Here is a 14,817-nt window from a genome sequence, read left to right on the forward strand (position 1 = left end):
ACTACATTCCTTCCCCTCCGGAGCCCAGGAAGCTGTCCCAGCCTCGGGGTGAGAGGCCTTTCTCTGACCTATCACATTTCTGTCTCCTCTAAGTCAGTCTTCTGAAGTTTCTGTAACTTTTGCCAGAAACCATCTTCCCCCCGGGCAGTGGATAACACTGGGTCCCGCAGCTGTCAAAATGGGGGAAAGGGTCAGGTAACACAAAATAGTTTTGGGGTGAGGAAGGGGTCACAATGATCTCGGGTGGCCTCGGCCTGCAGCGGCTTGAAGCAGGGTTTCGGTTCCTGGCCGGAGATTGAGGTCTGGCCACGGCAGTAAGAAAGCTGAATCCAAGCCACTAGACCACCAGGGACCAGGGGCCAGTGACAAGGCCCTGGCCCATCAGCTGCGTAGAGATCAATTTCCACATAGAGATGGAAAGTAGTGAAACAAGTAAAGTGTTTATTAGGAGGAAATAGGGTACATGTGGATAGACACACAGGTGGGCTCAGAGAGCGAGTCACACACTCATGGCAGTTTGAATCACTCTTACGGGGCATTTCTTCTGGGTTTCCTTTGGCCAATCATCTTGTTTGCCTGGTTCTGAGTCCATATTTGGTATATCTCAGGGTCCTCTCCTGTGTGCACACACATCTCTTAGCCAAGATGGATTCCAGCGGAGAGGCTTATGGGTAGGTTGACATCACCTATTATGAGGTGACGCCCCCTCCCTTTCGACCTCTGAGGAGCCTTTCTGTGCACGTGTAGTCGGGAAGGTCTCCTTGACCTCGAGAATGAGAAGTATGTGGTCTCTGTCTTTTATCTGGGCGGAACCCAGCTCTCCTCTCTTGCTATTTTGGACAGACTCTAGCTGCTCAGCCTGGGGCCCCATCTATCTCCTGCCCCAGTCATAGCAGCTATTCATGTTTCAAAGCTATTGTCGGATCTCAGATGTACAAAGGCCAAGGGTTGCCGGTGGTGGAGGAGAGGGCAGAGTCATCCTGTGGCCAGAAGGAGTGGACAACGGTGAGGGCGTGACGGGGCAAGACCTGGCAACGCCAACGGGCATGAGTTCTGGTGGGAGGCACGACTTTCAGGGCATCAGGCGTGCGAGGTGGGGTGTGCGCATGTGTGAGTATATGGGGGTCAGTTGGGATGTTTCTGAATGCAATTGTCAGAAACCCAAAGCCACCCGAGGCGGTGTTAACAGTAGGGGTTGCTGTTTCCTCTTACAGGAAGTCCGGCGGTCACCAGAACCAAGTCTGAGCCTACCGATTTCACTAAGGACCCAAACTCTATTCTCTGGTTTGCCATGCTGTACGTTTGCTCTGTTGGCCCCTTCTGGTCAGAAGATGGTGACAGCAGCTCAGGCAATCATGTGTCCTCACAGACAAAGCCCCAAGGCACACTAGGGTTGGCCTTGTCTCCTGGTCTCTCTCTTTTCCTTCGGGGATGGAGGATATTTTCCCGGAAGTCCCAGAGGCTGGGAAAGCGAGGTCTGGTACTTCCAGGCTCAGGTGTGGGAGGTGAGCATGGTCTCCAGGAAGGAGGGAGAGGCGAATGGCTGTTGGTACAAGCTGCAGCACCTGCTCCTTGGGTGTATGCAGACGTGTGCAGAGGGGTGGGAGCGTCTGCAGGTGTAGCTGCTGCCTTGGGCAGGACCCAGGCCACAGGGAGTGTGGTCACCAGGCTGTGGACTTGGTTTCTTACCCTGAATGAGCTACGGGGAGTTACAGCATCAGATCTGCATTTTACAAAGATGGTGAGAGTGGACCCGGTGGACTGCAAGGGCAGAGCCTGTTGCAATCATTTAGGCAAGAGCTGGAGCCCTGAGCAGTGTCAGGGGCTGCCCTGGGGTTAAGGCTGTGGCGTTTTGAGGGATGAGGGGAGAGCAACTCCCCTTCTGCTGAGCTTCCTCCTGCCCCAGGAGCTGCTCATTCTGATCTCCTTTGCCGCCTCCTTCTCCTTTCCTCTCCTCCACCTGTACCCAAAGGCGGGCCCCCGGGCTCAATCCTGGGTCCTCTTTCTTCTCCATCAACGCCCACTTCCCAGGTGATCTCATCCAGTCCCGAGGTTTTAAATGCTATTTATATGCCAGTGATTCCCAAATGGGTGACCAGCCCTGATTCTTCCCTGAACTCTGGACTTGTTCGCCTGACATCTCCCCTCGGAGGCCACTCCCAAACCCCTTCTCGTCTCCACGGTCCTCTGAACCACTAGGCATCCGGAGGCTCAGCCCGAGCTAATTTTCTCCCATCCCTCGTTCTGTCCACGGGCAAATCCCATGGCTGCTCCACTCCACCCCTGACACTCTGGTTCCGCTCACCTTCCCCTCTCACCCAGACCCCTGTGGTGGCCCCCAAACTGGCCTCCCTGCCTCCCCCCATTGTCCCCACACCCAGTCCGTTTCCCTCACAGCAGCCAGGGATCATATTATTGTTTTTTTAAACTTCTTATGGGAAATTTCAAACACACCCAAAAAAAGAGATTAGTACAATAACCTTAGTGTTTGTTTATCACTCAATTTTAGTTGTTAATAAAACATGCCCAGCCAGAATGATGTCTTTACAGTATAAGTTTGGTGGGTTTACCCTCCTGCTTAAAACCTAAAATCCAATTCCTTACCAACCTCATCCTTAACCTCTCTCCTCCTTGCTCTGGCCTCCTGGCCTCTGCTGATCCTGGAACATGCCACGGTGACCTCAGGGCCTTTGCACTGCTGTTTTCTAATGGCCTGGATCACTTCTTTCAGATCTTTGCTTGACTGACTTGTTCTCAACCTTGAGGTATCCACCATTTAGAATGAACAAATATTAGAATTTTGCCATTATGGCTTCTTAATCTTTGAAAGTAGAAAAAAGGACAAAGCATGACAGATGAAGCTGACATTCTCTCTGACTTTCTCCCTCCTCCATCTGCTGCTCCAGGGAACCAGCTACCAACACAAATGGGCAGGGACCTTCTAGGTCTTGTATTTTAAGAAAGATTTTCACTGTATATGTGTTCAGAACAACATATAATATGGCTTAATGGGCTTGAAAAAATTATACAAATGCTATCATTCCACAGCTATGTCTCTGTAACTTTCCCTTTTCACGTAACACCCTGTTTTTGAGATCTGTCCACATTGATACACACAGATTGCATTCATTTTAATCACTGCTTAGTCATTCCTGAGACAGATACACCCAGTTTATTTATTTCCCAATTGATGGAAAAATGCTACCACACGCAGTCTTGCACATGTTTTTTCATTCACAGGTGGATGCTTCTGGAAGGAGTGCTTTTCAGACTGGGGTTTGCAACCCATTAGGAGGTAGTGAAAACAATTCAATCAGTTGTGAAATAGAATAGATAGAGAATAAATGCACACGTTGCATGTAATAAGGGTAATTACTGTTTTGTTAACTTCGTGTTTCAGTTTCACATGTCTGAGTAGTGGGCAGCTTTGTACAGCACACTCCTTACTGTGGGTGGCTCTCAAAGTCTGAAAACCAAGTCTGAGAGCCACCCACGGTAAGATGTGCTGGGTCAGGGCATGGGCAGTGTCTGATGCTCTGGTCGACCATGAACTCATCCACGCACGGTGAAGTGTCAGACTTTTTTTGTTTTTTCAAATGAGTATGAGATAGTATCTAATTGTGGTTTTAATTTGCATTTCCCTCGCTTACTAACGAAGTTGAACATCTTTTCCTACGTTCATTGGCTCTCTGGTTTTTCTCTTCTGTGAAGTGCCTTTATCTATGCGTTCTACCGCGTCATTTGATTTTATCTTACTGATTTGTAGGTGTTCCTTAGATATTCCATGTATTCTGGCTACTGGTCCTTGGACTGTTTCATGGGGTGCATACATTTCTTCCAGGCTGTCACTACCTTTTGGCTTTGCTCCTGCTGTCTCTACACCAGATTCAGCAACAAGGAGTTTACCAGTGACTTGGGCCAGGGCAGTGGCCATGGAAGTGGGGAGGCAGGGGCTGAAGCTGTATGGCCAGTGGCTGGTGACTGCATGACTTCTTTCAACAATATCCTTTAAATGGTCAAGTGAAGGGGCATTGAGGAACATTTTTTTCTTTTAATAAAAATTGTATACATTTTTTTGGGCTGTACCTTGCGGCTTGGGGTATCTCAGTTCCCCGACCAGGGATTGAACCCCAGCCACGGCAGTGAAAGCGCTAAATCCTAACCACTAGACCACCAGGGAACTCCCCATGTTGTATACATTTAATGTGTACAACCTGATGTTTTGATACACATATACATTGTGAAATGATCGCCAAAAACCAGTTAAACAACATTTCTGTCACCTCTACATAGTTACCGTGTGTGTGTTTGTGTGTGTGTGTTGAGAAGATTTAATAAAACCTATCCTCTTAGCATATTTCAAGTATACAGTGCAGCACTGTCAGCTGTCATCACCATGCTGTACATTAGATCTTTATACCTTATTCATCCTGTATAACTGAAACTTTGTACCCTTTGATCACTATCACCCAACTTCCTGAGCCTCTGACCACCACCATACTACTTTCTGTTTCTAAGAGTTCAACTTTTTTTTAGATTCCACATATAACTGAGGTCATGCGGTATTTCTCTTTCTGTGTTTTGCTTATTCCACTGAGCCTAATGTCCTCCAGCTCCATCCATGTTGTTACATCTCACGTGTGGGAATGTAAATTAGTACAGCCATTATGGAAAACAGAGTGGAAGTTCCTCAAAAAATTACAAATAGAACTACCTTAGGATCCAGCAAGCCCACTTCTGGGTATATATTCAAAGGAATTGAAATCAGTATCTTGAAGAGATATTGGCACTCCCATGTTCACTGCAGCATTATTCACAGAAGCCAAGATATGGAAACACCCTAAATGTCCTTTGATGGGTGGAGGAACATTTTCTTTAGGACACAAGGAACAAGCAGGAAGAGGAGTAGTTGAGGATGGGTGTGGGTGTGGGTGTGTGGAAGATCCCAGAGGGAGGTATAAGTGAGCTGGCAGAAAACAAACGCATGAAACACATTGGTTTTGAACAAACTGATCAGTAAATGAATTGGTGAAAATTATTTGCCATGGTTGTTTTTCACACGTTGATTTTTGTAGCATGCAGGTGTGACTTTGCAATCTGTTGCAGGTGGTGACGTGTTTTTTCCCATTTATCCAAACTTTTTTTTGGGGGGGGGGTGAATGTTTTTGAACAATGGGATGGTTTGGCAACTTTGTATCCTTTTAAAGAACACTTTTTAAAGCATTTTCATTCATTTTTGTGTAAAAAATCTTTTTTGAATTACTTTTAAGGCAACAATGACCCTTTTCTCTATGGTCGGGACTTTTTTTGGAATTTCACGGTCTAGTCTTGGGCTCCAGGTGAATTGCTTGAAAGTGGTTTGGTTGCAATGAATATTTCCACATATTGGTTTATGAATTAACAAAATGCGTGCCCCTGGGGGTGATTTCTTTTTAGAAATTTGCACATATTTGAAAGCAATTTTGTCCAATTTGTAGCTTATTTTGTTTTTAAAAAATTCTTGCGTTCCTTCTCATCTGCTGACGCTGACTTCACTCACCCACCAACCCCCAAGCACTGGTGTGCGGTCAGGTACTGCACAAAGCACTTTACAGCCACTATTTCATCGACTCCTCCCCATGACCTCACCTGGCAGATTCTATATATAAACTATATCCCAGTTTTACAGATAAAGAAATTTGGGGCGGGAGCATAGACTTGTGATTAAGCGGCAGAGGTCAGTTCAATTCCAAGTCTGTGACTCCGAAACCTTTTTCCTTAAATCAGGATAAGTGCTCGAGCTTTCATCCGTTTGTAATGATTTTTTTTTTTTTTTGCATTTAAGTGGTTTCAATCAAGCCATCTTTAGAAAGAAAAAAAAAAAGACAAATTCCAATAAGTTTGAAGGCATATTTTATCATTTTTGCGTCCTTTTGGGAATAAAAATGAAGATTTGAAATAAAGTGAAGTTTTAATATTGGAACGAGAAAGAAAGGAGGATGTCCTGAACATTTCTCGGTGGTTTCGCCTCCAGCAACCCAGGCAGGACGGGACCTGCACCGGGCGAGCTCCTCGGAATGACGCAAGGTTGTTGTCGCAGGCTGAGAAGGGACAAAATCAGCGACGGAAAACTTTGCATCAATTTGCGCAGCACGCTCGGGATCGGCGGGCCCCCGCGCCCCTGGTGTTTGCTGCCCCCGTGCGGTCGCGCCGCCGTCCTGCACCTGCAGGGAGCGCACCTGAGAGCTCCTGGGACTGCGAGAAGTCGAAGGCGGGCTTCCTGCCTCTCTCGGCCTCGGTCCTGGGCCGGGGAGGAAAATCTCCGCGGAGACGGGCAGGGACTGGGGAATGGCGTCCCCTGGCGTTAGGCAAGGCAGCGGCCACTGATAATTCGGTTATCCCACCAGGTCCATCCCATTAGGGAGTGGAGGTATTACCCGACACCACATAGCACAATAGTACATGGATAGCCTTGAACCTAAGTGATGAGTAGGAAAGAGAAAGGAGTGGAGGGATCCCTACTGAAGGATCCAAGCGGGGGGGCTCCTTCTGCAGCAGCTCCTGCTGCTTTCATTCCAGCCTGGCAGGTGGGGATCTCCGAGGCCATTACTCATTCATTCATTTATTAATTCAACAAATATTTATGGAGTTCCTGCTATGCACCCGGCGCTGTTCTAGACATAGGGCACAGTAGTGAACAAGATTCATGGTCCCGGCCTTCAGAGGTGGCTTGATATGAAGATTAGGAGGGAAGGTGATGGGGTGACTCTGACTCTGGGGTTTCTGGCCCGTGGGACGGCATGGCTGGGACTGCCCTTCCCTGAGCTAGGTTAGGAGGAGGTCCTGTGTTGGTTTTACACTCCAGGGGCGATCTCTGACCTCTGTTACTAGATTTCCAGCCCTCTGTGTTCCTCCCTCCTGTGGTCTGAGAGCCTCAGAGAAGCCTTGCTATAATCTAGCTTGGGGACCAAGATGAGGGCCCTGGTGAGGGTGGGGGACAGTTGATTGGAGCTGAGACTGAGGCCCGGGCCTGGCATCCTAAAGGAGCTTGAGAGGTACCTTGAGGTGCAGCCCTGGGGGCAGTGGGGCAGAATGAGATCTCCAGCTCCTGCCTGGACCACATGGTCCAGGGAGTTTGGTCAAGATGATGTAAAGGATGATCACCTCAGCCTTAGTGACAGTGGAATTCTGGGTATGGTGATGCCAAGTGTTAAAAAACCAAAAGTCAACTAAGAAAATTGAAGATCTAATTGGCCTTATTCAAAAATTCGTGAGTAGGGTAGCATCCCACCTAGCAAGTAGATAGGTGCTCTGAGGAGCTGTACAAAATGGAAGGCTTTTACAGGCAGAAGGAGGGTGGGGCAAGAAAGTAAAGACAGTGGATTAATTTAGGCAGGGTCATCTTCCCTTAGGGGAAGGCAGAGGGTCTTAGGCAGATTACCTCACTGGTGTTGACCAGGTAATTCCAGACTAATTGGTTTAAAACACCGCTCCTGAGAGAGGCTGAAATTGCAATTAGGTTAGGCATTAAGTCTTGGTGGGGCTTAGCACAAGTGACTCCATTTTGGGCCTGTAGTTTCTTTCTAACAACTCCCCCCCCCCTTTGATCAAACTCTCAACCTAACTGAGAGATGTGATCAAAATTTTAAGCATTAGTACCACTCACCTACTGCTCTGTAGTTCTCAGTTTTTGGTGATGCTGCTTTGTTGCTGAATCTGTGTAGTATTCACAGGTTGCACAACTCCAGACTCACAATTTTTTAGTCAATCATTCTCTTTGTTCCTTTTTTGAGGTCCAGTCTTAGGGAGATTTGCTTGGTGATTAGCAGCTGTAAATATGCATTTAAAGCTTTAGAGAGAATGAAATGCACCAGGGATATTATTATAACTATAAGCGGGATAATTCCCAATGTTAAGAGTGCACTTGGGAGCCATGGGTCTCCAAGACCCAAACCAATCAAAATCAAATTAATCAAAGAAAGACTCCATTGAAGGAGTCACCTTTTTAAGCCAAGTCGTTTGCTCAGTGATCTTATGTAATTGAGTTTCAGCTTCCCCAGAAGTGTTCATTCTAGGTACAGCAGGTGGTGTTGGCCACAGAACAGCTCAGCTAAAAGATAATCCTGTTGTAAAGAACAACTTTGGCCAGAGAGTCTAAGGATCTTTGCTGGGTAGCTAGTGTCTTAGCAACGGAATCGGCAATGTTTCAAGAGTTAAGGAGAGGTTTCTGATCATACTCCCATTGGATTTACTCCTAAGCCAGGGGTCATTCAGGTTTTTAGTGCATATGGGGTGAGAATCTTCTAGCCTGAAATAAAAAATTGTTCTAAATTCCAGAGCTTACAGCCCCTAGCAATGGCCTGGGAGATATGGGTGACGACATTATCTTTCCAGGCCAACGGCAGGGTAAAGGAGGGGGAGAAGAGAGAGTTTCATGTTTAGTTAAAGTATAAGATCTTGATCCAGTGTCCTGAGTGGAAACAGTCTACTTTGATGTTAGCTACTTCTCTTCCTAGCCAATTTGATTTGGATGTCTCCAGTGTTTGCAGAGCACCCACCAAGTTTTGCAACTTTTTGGCTTCTGAGATTCCTGTTAGCAATAGTCTTTACTGGACCCAGTCCAGCTCAAATTGGACCCAGTCCAACTCCAGCTGGTAACTACCAACAATTCCTGGGGAACTTTGGACTGGGGGAAAGCATTGAACCAGCAGACCTCAGCAAATGAAGACGGCAGCCTGATTCCAGACAAATGGGGGAACTACTGTAGCCATGGCAGCTCCCAATGTGGAATTTGGGGAAAGATTCCAAACAAATGGGGAACTAACTGGAAAGCCAATTAGACCAGGAGCTTGACGCAAAGAGAGCAGAGCTCACAGTCATGAGGAACTTCCCCTGGCTTCAGAAATGCTGAGAAAGACAGTGAACTCAAAAAGGGGTGTCCGGGTACCACACTTGTCTTTCTCATTGTCCCCAAAAGCCATCAGAAGTTCACTTTGGATCCCACCACTGCCACCAAATCTGTTAAAAGCCAAAATTCAACTGAGTACATTTGAAGATCTAATTGGCTTTATTCAATAATTCATGAACAGTCAGCATCCCATCTAACAAGTAGAAAAGTGCTCTGAGGAGCTATACAAAACGGAAGGCTTTCATAGGCAGAAGGAGGGCGGGAAAAGGAAATTAAGAAGGTGGATTATTTCGAGCCAGGTCACCTTCCCCTAGAGGAAGGCAGGGGGTCTTAGGCAGATTACCTCATTAGTGCTGACCAGGAAATTCCAGATGGATTGGCTTAAAATTCCACTCCTGGGGGCTGAAATCACAATTAGGTTAAATATTAAGGCCTGGAGGGGCTTAGCACAAGTGACTCCATTTGGGGCCTGTTGTTTCTTTTTAACAGGGGTCATGGTTGGGGGCAAGCCAAAGAGGGGAGGAGAGACAGGATGGAAAACAAATTGCAAATGCTAGTTTCAGCCCCCATCATCTGACTCCCAGCAATCAGGCTCTTCCCAAAACCCGCTCCTCCTCCAACCCCCACCTTAGTGGGCAGTACCTCCATCTACCCTTTGCCCAAGCCTTCTGAGGAGGACCCCCTGACCCCTGCCTCGCTTTAGCTCTCTTTCCTCAAACTTCTGCTGGGAAACAATTCCCCACAGATCTCCTGTGTTTCTGCAGAGGAATCGGTTGCTTTTTGTTCTGGGCGATCTTTTCCAGCATGGCTTGGAATATGTAACTTCTTCTCAAAGCACAGGCATGGTCCAGCATGATAAAAGTAATGTCTCTCTCAGGAGCAAAGGGCAGGCTTGCTTATTGCCCATCAGAAAAGATTGGGGTTCCCTAAGCTCAGGGTTTCTCTTCTGTGATTCACCCACTCAGTGTACAGGTACCATCTGCCCCTTTTCATGTCACCCTGTGGGATTTGGGACTCAAAGAGCCAAAGCAAAATAGTTATACTCCAGTTTACTGCTAGTGCTGTAATACATTGTCCATCCTCTCTGACCCATGAGTCTTGTGCCTTCTACCAGCATCCAAGAAACCCCAGCAGGCCGACTGGTAGCTTGCAAGTAGGGTACCATCTTGGACCTTTCACCATTCTTGACAGCTTCTAACTCTGTCAGTTCCACCTTCCACACGTTTCTGGCATCTGGCCACTTCAGCCCCCGTCCTGGCTGCCATCATCTCGTGCCTGGAGAGGTTGTTGTTGTGGGTTCCTATAAGATCTCCCCCTTTCCCCCCAAGAGCCCTTCTCTGCCCTAGTCTAGCCTCCTCATGCAGCTGGAGGGACTGTTGTAAAGCCCCCATTGATGTCCAGTGCCTTGCTGCTTTGGTTTTTCCATGGCTCCTATCATTTGATAGAATATTCTATGACCCATGTGGTCCTTGCCGAACTCACCATCTACCTCGTGCTCCTCCCACCTCCTACTTTATGCTCTAGTAATACTGAATTGTTGGAATCATTCTGTCCCCTCTGCCCGGACCATCCTTCATACTTTCTTCTCTGGAAAACTCCTACCCATCCTTCAAAACTTAGCTCAAGGTGGCCTTTCTGAAGCCTCAGCGACCCCTCAGGGACATAGCGTTGGAGACATAGAGGGTGGGTAGGGGAGGGGCAAGGGCAGAGGACAGAGTGGAGGGACTTTGCACACTTTACCCTCTGGGCCTCTGCTGTTGCCCCGTGGGGAGGAAACAAATGGGTGAACAGGACTTGCCCTGGGCAAAGGTTGTCTTTGACCTTCCAGGGACTCATTATGGCAGGTTGCCATGTACAGCTGGGCAGGTCGTATCCTGCACAAGGGTCCTGGCCGAGGAGGGTAGTGAGACTGAAATCGCGCTGTGTGCCAGGGCAGAGGGGCCCTCTGCTCACGGTGCCCTGCACTCACAGGATCCTGCCACCAGAGGGCGTCTTTAAAAAATTTCTAAAAGGTGTGAGAGCCTCATCTTGCAGCATCTTGGGGCATCTGCTGGGACCCAGACAGGAAAACAATGCAGGAAACGCTGTGATCAAGGTTCTGGATTCTCCCAGATTTCTAAGCCTTTGACCCTGATCCATGGCTCCAGAAACCTCTCTGAGATGCTCCAGGCAGCCTGTGGCCCTGAGGGGTTTCACTCAGCCAAGTGCCCCTTTTCCCTCTGAGAATGCCTCTCTCCAGGATCCTCTGAGACCTTTTGTGGGCACATTTTCTCTCTCCTGCCCTCCTCTAACTGAATCTCAGAACCCACTGACACATCACTAACATCGTAGAATAAAGGTCACAGCCGCACTTCTCTGCTTCTGTGACTGGGGACCAACCTTTAGCAAAATGCAAGAAGGATGGATGGGGGGGGGGGTTAGGTAGGAGATTTCAGATTTGGGTGGCTGAGGCTTCCATCTGCCTCCAAACATTTTGTCACCTGAGGCCCTGGGGGTGAAGATTTCTGTATCCCAGGCGTTTGCTCCTTCGGGATTTGGAAGGACGTGGGAAGGCACAGCGCCCATACGCTGCCTTGGCCGCCCATGCTGGGTGGACGGGAGGTTCGTGGAGTTGATGTCCCCAGGAGCAGTCTCCAATTAGGAAGTCGACAGAATGTGGAAGACAAATACCCCAGTTTCCGTTCAGCAATGGGATGGGAGGCAGGTAAAGGAGAGCCTTTTGCGGCAGCTGGGTCCCCATGGTAAATTGGCCCCCACCCTGCAGTATCTGTGAGGTCACCCTGCCTCTCCCACCTGGAGGGGGGGTAGGAGGGACAGACATGGAGTCCGTCCCTCCGGTCAGATCCAGCCTTTGGGGACTCTCCGCACTGGTAAGTGGGGTTTGGGGGGCAGGGGGTGAGGACCACCTCAGAGCTGCTGGACTCCGCAGGTGAAACAAGGTGGCTGCCTCCCTCCCGGAGTAATCCGACAGTTCTCAGAAGCCCCACCCACAAGCCACAGTGCTAGAATTTTCTCTATAGAGGGTCACTCCTGTGGGTTAAGTTTTGCCCGTCCCATCTGTCTTTTTCAAGCATGCAAATGCTGACCATTGGGGTCACGTCTCCAAATCACAACTCCTCAGTGGGCTGAGTTATCAGAAAAGGGTCTCCTGTGGCAGAGAAAGGGGAGATTACACAGGGCAGGAGAGAGACAGACATGGCTGGATTGGAATCTCAGCTGCTCTTCTCTTTAGCTGTGTGACTTGGGGCAAATTGCTCCACCGCTTTGAGCCTCTGTTTCCTCTCCTGTAGCCTATCTTATAGGATCATGTGGGATATAACAGGTTTCTCTCCTTCCTGGTTTCTACCTCACGAGCTGAGGGGTGGAGGTGCAGCTCCTGTTTCCATCTTGATTCCCCTCCTAGCTGGACCCCTGGACCTCCTTCCTTTCTCAGCATTGCTCCACCCCCTTGGCTCTGCTGATCCCGCCCACAGTGGGGCACACAGCCAACCCCCGGTGACTGCCTTCCACACCACTGTCCCCTAGGGCCCCAGGTGGTCCTCTGGACCGGAGCATGTGGGGTCCGGATTGGTGGGTTGGCGATGCTTTGGGGCTAGAGGCTTTAGGGCTCTGATGAGGGGCTGTTCAGCTCCAGGACTCCAGTGAGTCTCATTTCCAGCCTCTTTCCCCATCCAGGCCCACTCTTTCTCCCAGTGGATGGGAGACATCACATCTACCTTGTCACCCAGGACAGGAATCTGGACATCTTGTGTTCCCTCTCCTTACCCCTCACAGTAGGTCAGTCATTCATTCTGTCACTGTCCCTGTGCCTCACAACTGTCTACCCCTAATGGCACTGCCTTTGTCCCCAGCTGCCCTCATGACACCAAGAGGCAACTGATAAGAAGGAATCCCAGGTGCTCGGGAGAAGGAAATGCCCTGGGTTCAAATCCTGCAGGATTAGAGGGCTGAGGGCAATCGTCATTCCTTATATAATGATGATGATGATACTAAATCAACCTCCTTCAGTCTGGAGGTTTGTAAATAACCATTTAAACCCAAAGGAAAGGGAATTCCTCGGTGGTCCAGTTGTTAGGACTCAGCGCTTTCACTGCCATCAGCCTGGGTTCGATCCCTGGTCAGGGAACTAAGATCCCGCAAGCCGCCTAGTACTACAAAAACAAAATGCAAAACACAAAACAAACAAAAACAACCCAAAGGAAAGAAAATCAAATATAATATGAAACACCTCTAAAGCTCCCTCCTGAGAATGGAGTCCTTCCAAGTGACAAATAAAGATCGTTCTTGGGGGGTGGGGATTGAGGGGGGAGGGCACGGCCCAGGGCGGCCTGGCATCCCCACCCCCACAATAAAACTTGGGACAGGGAGGGCTCCTGCCGCAGGTGAGTGGCAACGGGTGGTGATTGTCTCCTCCTCCTGCAGCTGGCCCAGAACCGGGCCCACCTCTGCAATTTCCTGCCCCTCAAGACCACCCTCTTTAACCGCTGGCTGTCAGGGCTGACCCAGGAGGCCCAGGGGTCCCACCCACCCGCCAAGATCTCAGCCTGCCCCGTGGGCCGGGTTCTACAGGCTGGGCTGACACTGATAGAAGTCCCTGTGTGGCTGGTGCGTCGGGCGCCCAGGCTGGTGTGGGCAGGCGTGCTGGGCTGTGCCCGGGCCTCGGGCCTGGCCCTGAAGCGGCTGGGTGCCTGGGAGCAGCTGGGCCTCTCTGCGGCCACCTGGACAGACCTGCTCTTGTCATATCTGCACGGCCTGATGCTGGCTGCCGGGCTGCTTCTACTGCCGACCTGGAGACTGTGCCAGAAAGCCCACTGCTGCAGCCTAGGCCGGCTGCCCAGGAAGGTGGGTGGGGTGGGTGTGGGACAGGCTGGGGAGGGCAGGCCTGGGGCACTGGGCCTGGGCTGGGCGGGGGCGGAGGCTGGCAGCAGGTAGTACAGCGTGTGAGCTCCTGGCCGTCACCTGCCCATCCACCTGCCCCTCCCAGGCTCTGCTGGAGAACCGCGTAGTGCTGGGGACACCGGCACTGCTGAAGCGTCTGCACTGCGGTGTGGAGAGCATGGCGGCACTCACCTCCTGGCACCTGGCCTACTTTGTCACCTGGACCACCTGCCTCGCCTCCCACCTGCTGCAGGCTGCCTTTGAGCACACAGCCCAGCTGGCCCAGGTCCAGGAGGCTGAGCCCCAGAAGGCCTTGGGGCTCTTGTGTGAGTCCCCACTCCCTGAGCCCCTGCCCCCCGAGGCTGGGCCAGTCCTGCCAGAGCCTGGAGCTCCTGTGGAATAAACGTGTGCCCATCTGCCTCTCCTGTCTGATCCGGCCTCGGGTCTCACTCTCTGTCCCTCTTCCGTACTGGGCTGGGGTGTGTGTATGCGTGTGCGTGTGCGCTCGGGCGTGTGTGTGGGTGCATGCGTGTCCTAGGGCCGCCTCTGGGAAGGAAGTTACCTCCGGTGAGCCCCTGATATGTGCCAGGTAACCCTTGCAGACACTTTCCACGCATAATTTTGTTTAAACCACTTACCAGCACAGGTATCCAGATGAGAAAACGGAGCCTCAGAAGGTTGAACCTTCCCAAGGTCCCAGAGTAAGTCAGGGGAAGGGCCAGCACTGGACCCAAGCTTTCTTCATTTCCTAGAACCCCTAACTTCATCGAGGTCCATGTCCCTGCTTCTCAAAGACTTGGTGCTCAAGGCTTTAGGGATGATGGGTAGTTAGAGACTCTGGCCTCTGGGGGGTGCCAGGGCCTCACATTTCAGAGATTTAGAAAATTCCTTTGAGGAGTAGTTACTCCTGGGCCAGTCTGAAACTAGCCCATGCATCCACTCACATACTTGGCCACTCATTTTCCCACCCATCCATCCAACCATCCGTCCATCCATCCACCCCCACACACACCTACGCATCCATCCACCCACTCATCCACAAATCCATCCGC

At 50.1% G+C, this 14,817-nt stretch overlaps 1 protein-coding gene across 1 annotated transcript; it reads left to right on the forward strand.

Moving 5' to 3' along the window:
* Positions 1 to 930: 930 nt before the first annotated feature.
* TMEM270 (transmembrane protein 270) lies at positions 931 to 14,168 on the forward strand (the record flags this gene model as incomplete). The annotated part of the gene is made up of 4 exons (XM_082856846.1): positions 931 to 1,005; positions 6,014 to 6,250; positions 13,310 to 13,729; positions 13,872 to 14,168. The coding sequence occupies 4 exons, from the start codon at positions 931 to 933 to the stop codon at positions 14,166 to 14,168; spliced, it is 1,029 nt and encodes a 342-aa protein (XP_082712972.1).
* Between the last annotated feature and the right edge of the window lie 649 nt (positions 14,169 to 14,817).

Source organism: Leucopleurus acutus, assembly GCF_964270905.1.
Source record: "Leucopleurus acutus genome assembly, chromosome: 16".
In the NCBI taxonomy this organism is placed as follows: domain Eukaryota; kingdom Metazoa; phylum Chordata; class Mammalia; order Artiodactyla; family Delphinidae; genus Leucopleurus; species Leucopleurus acutus.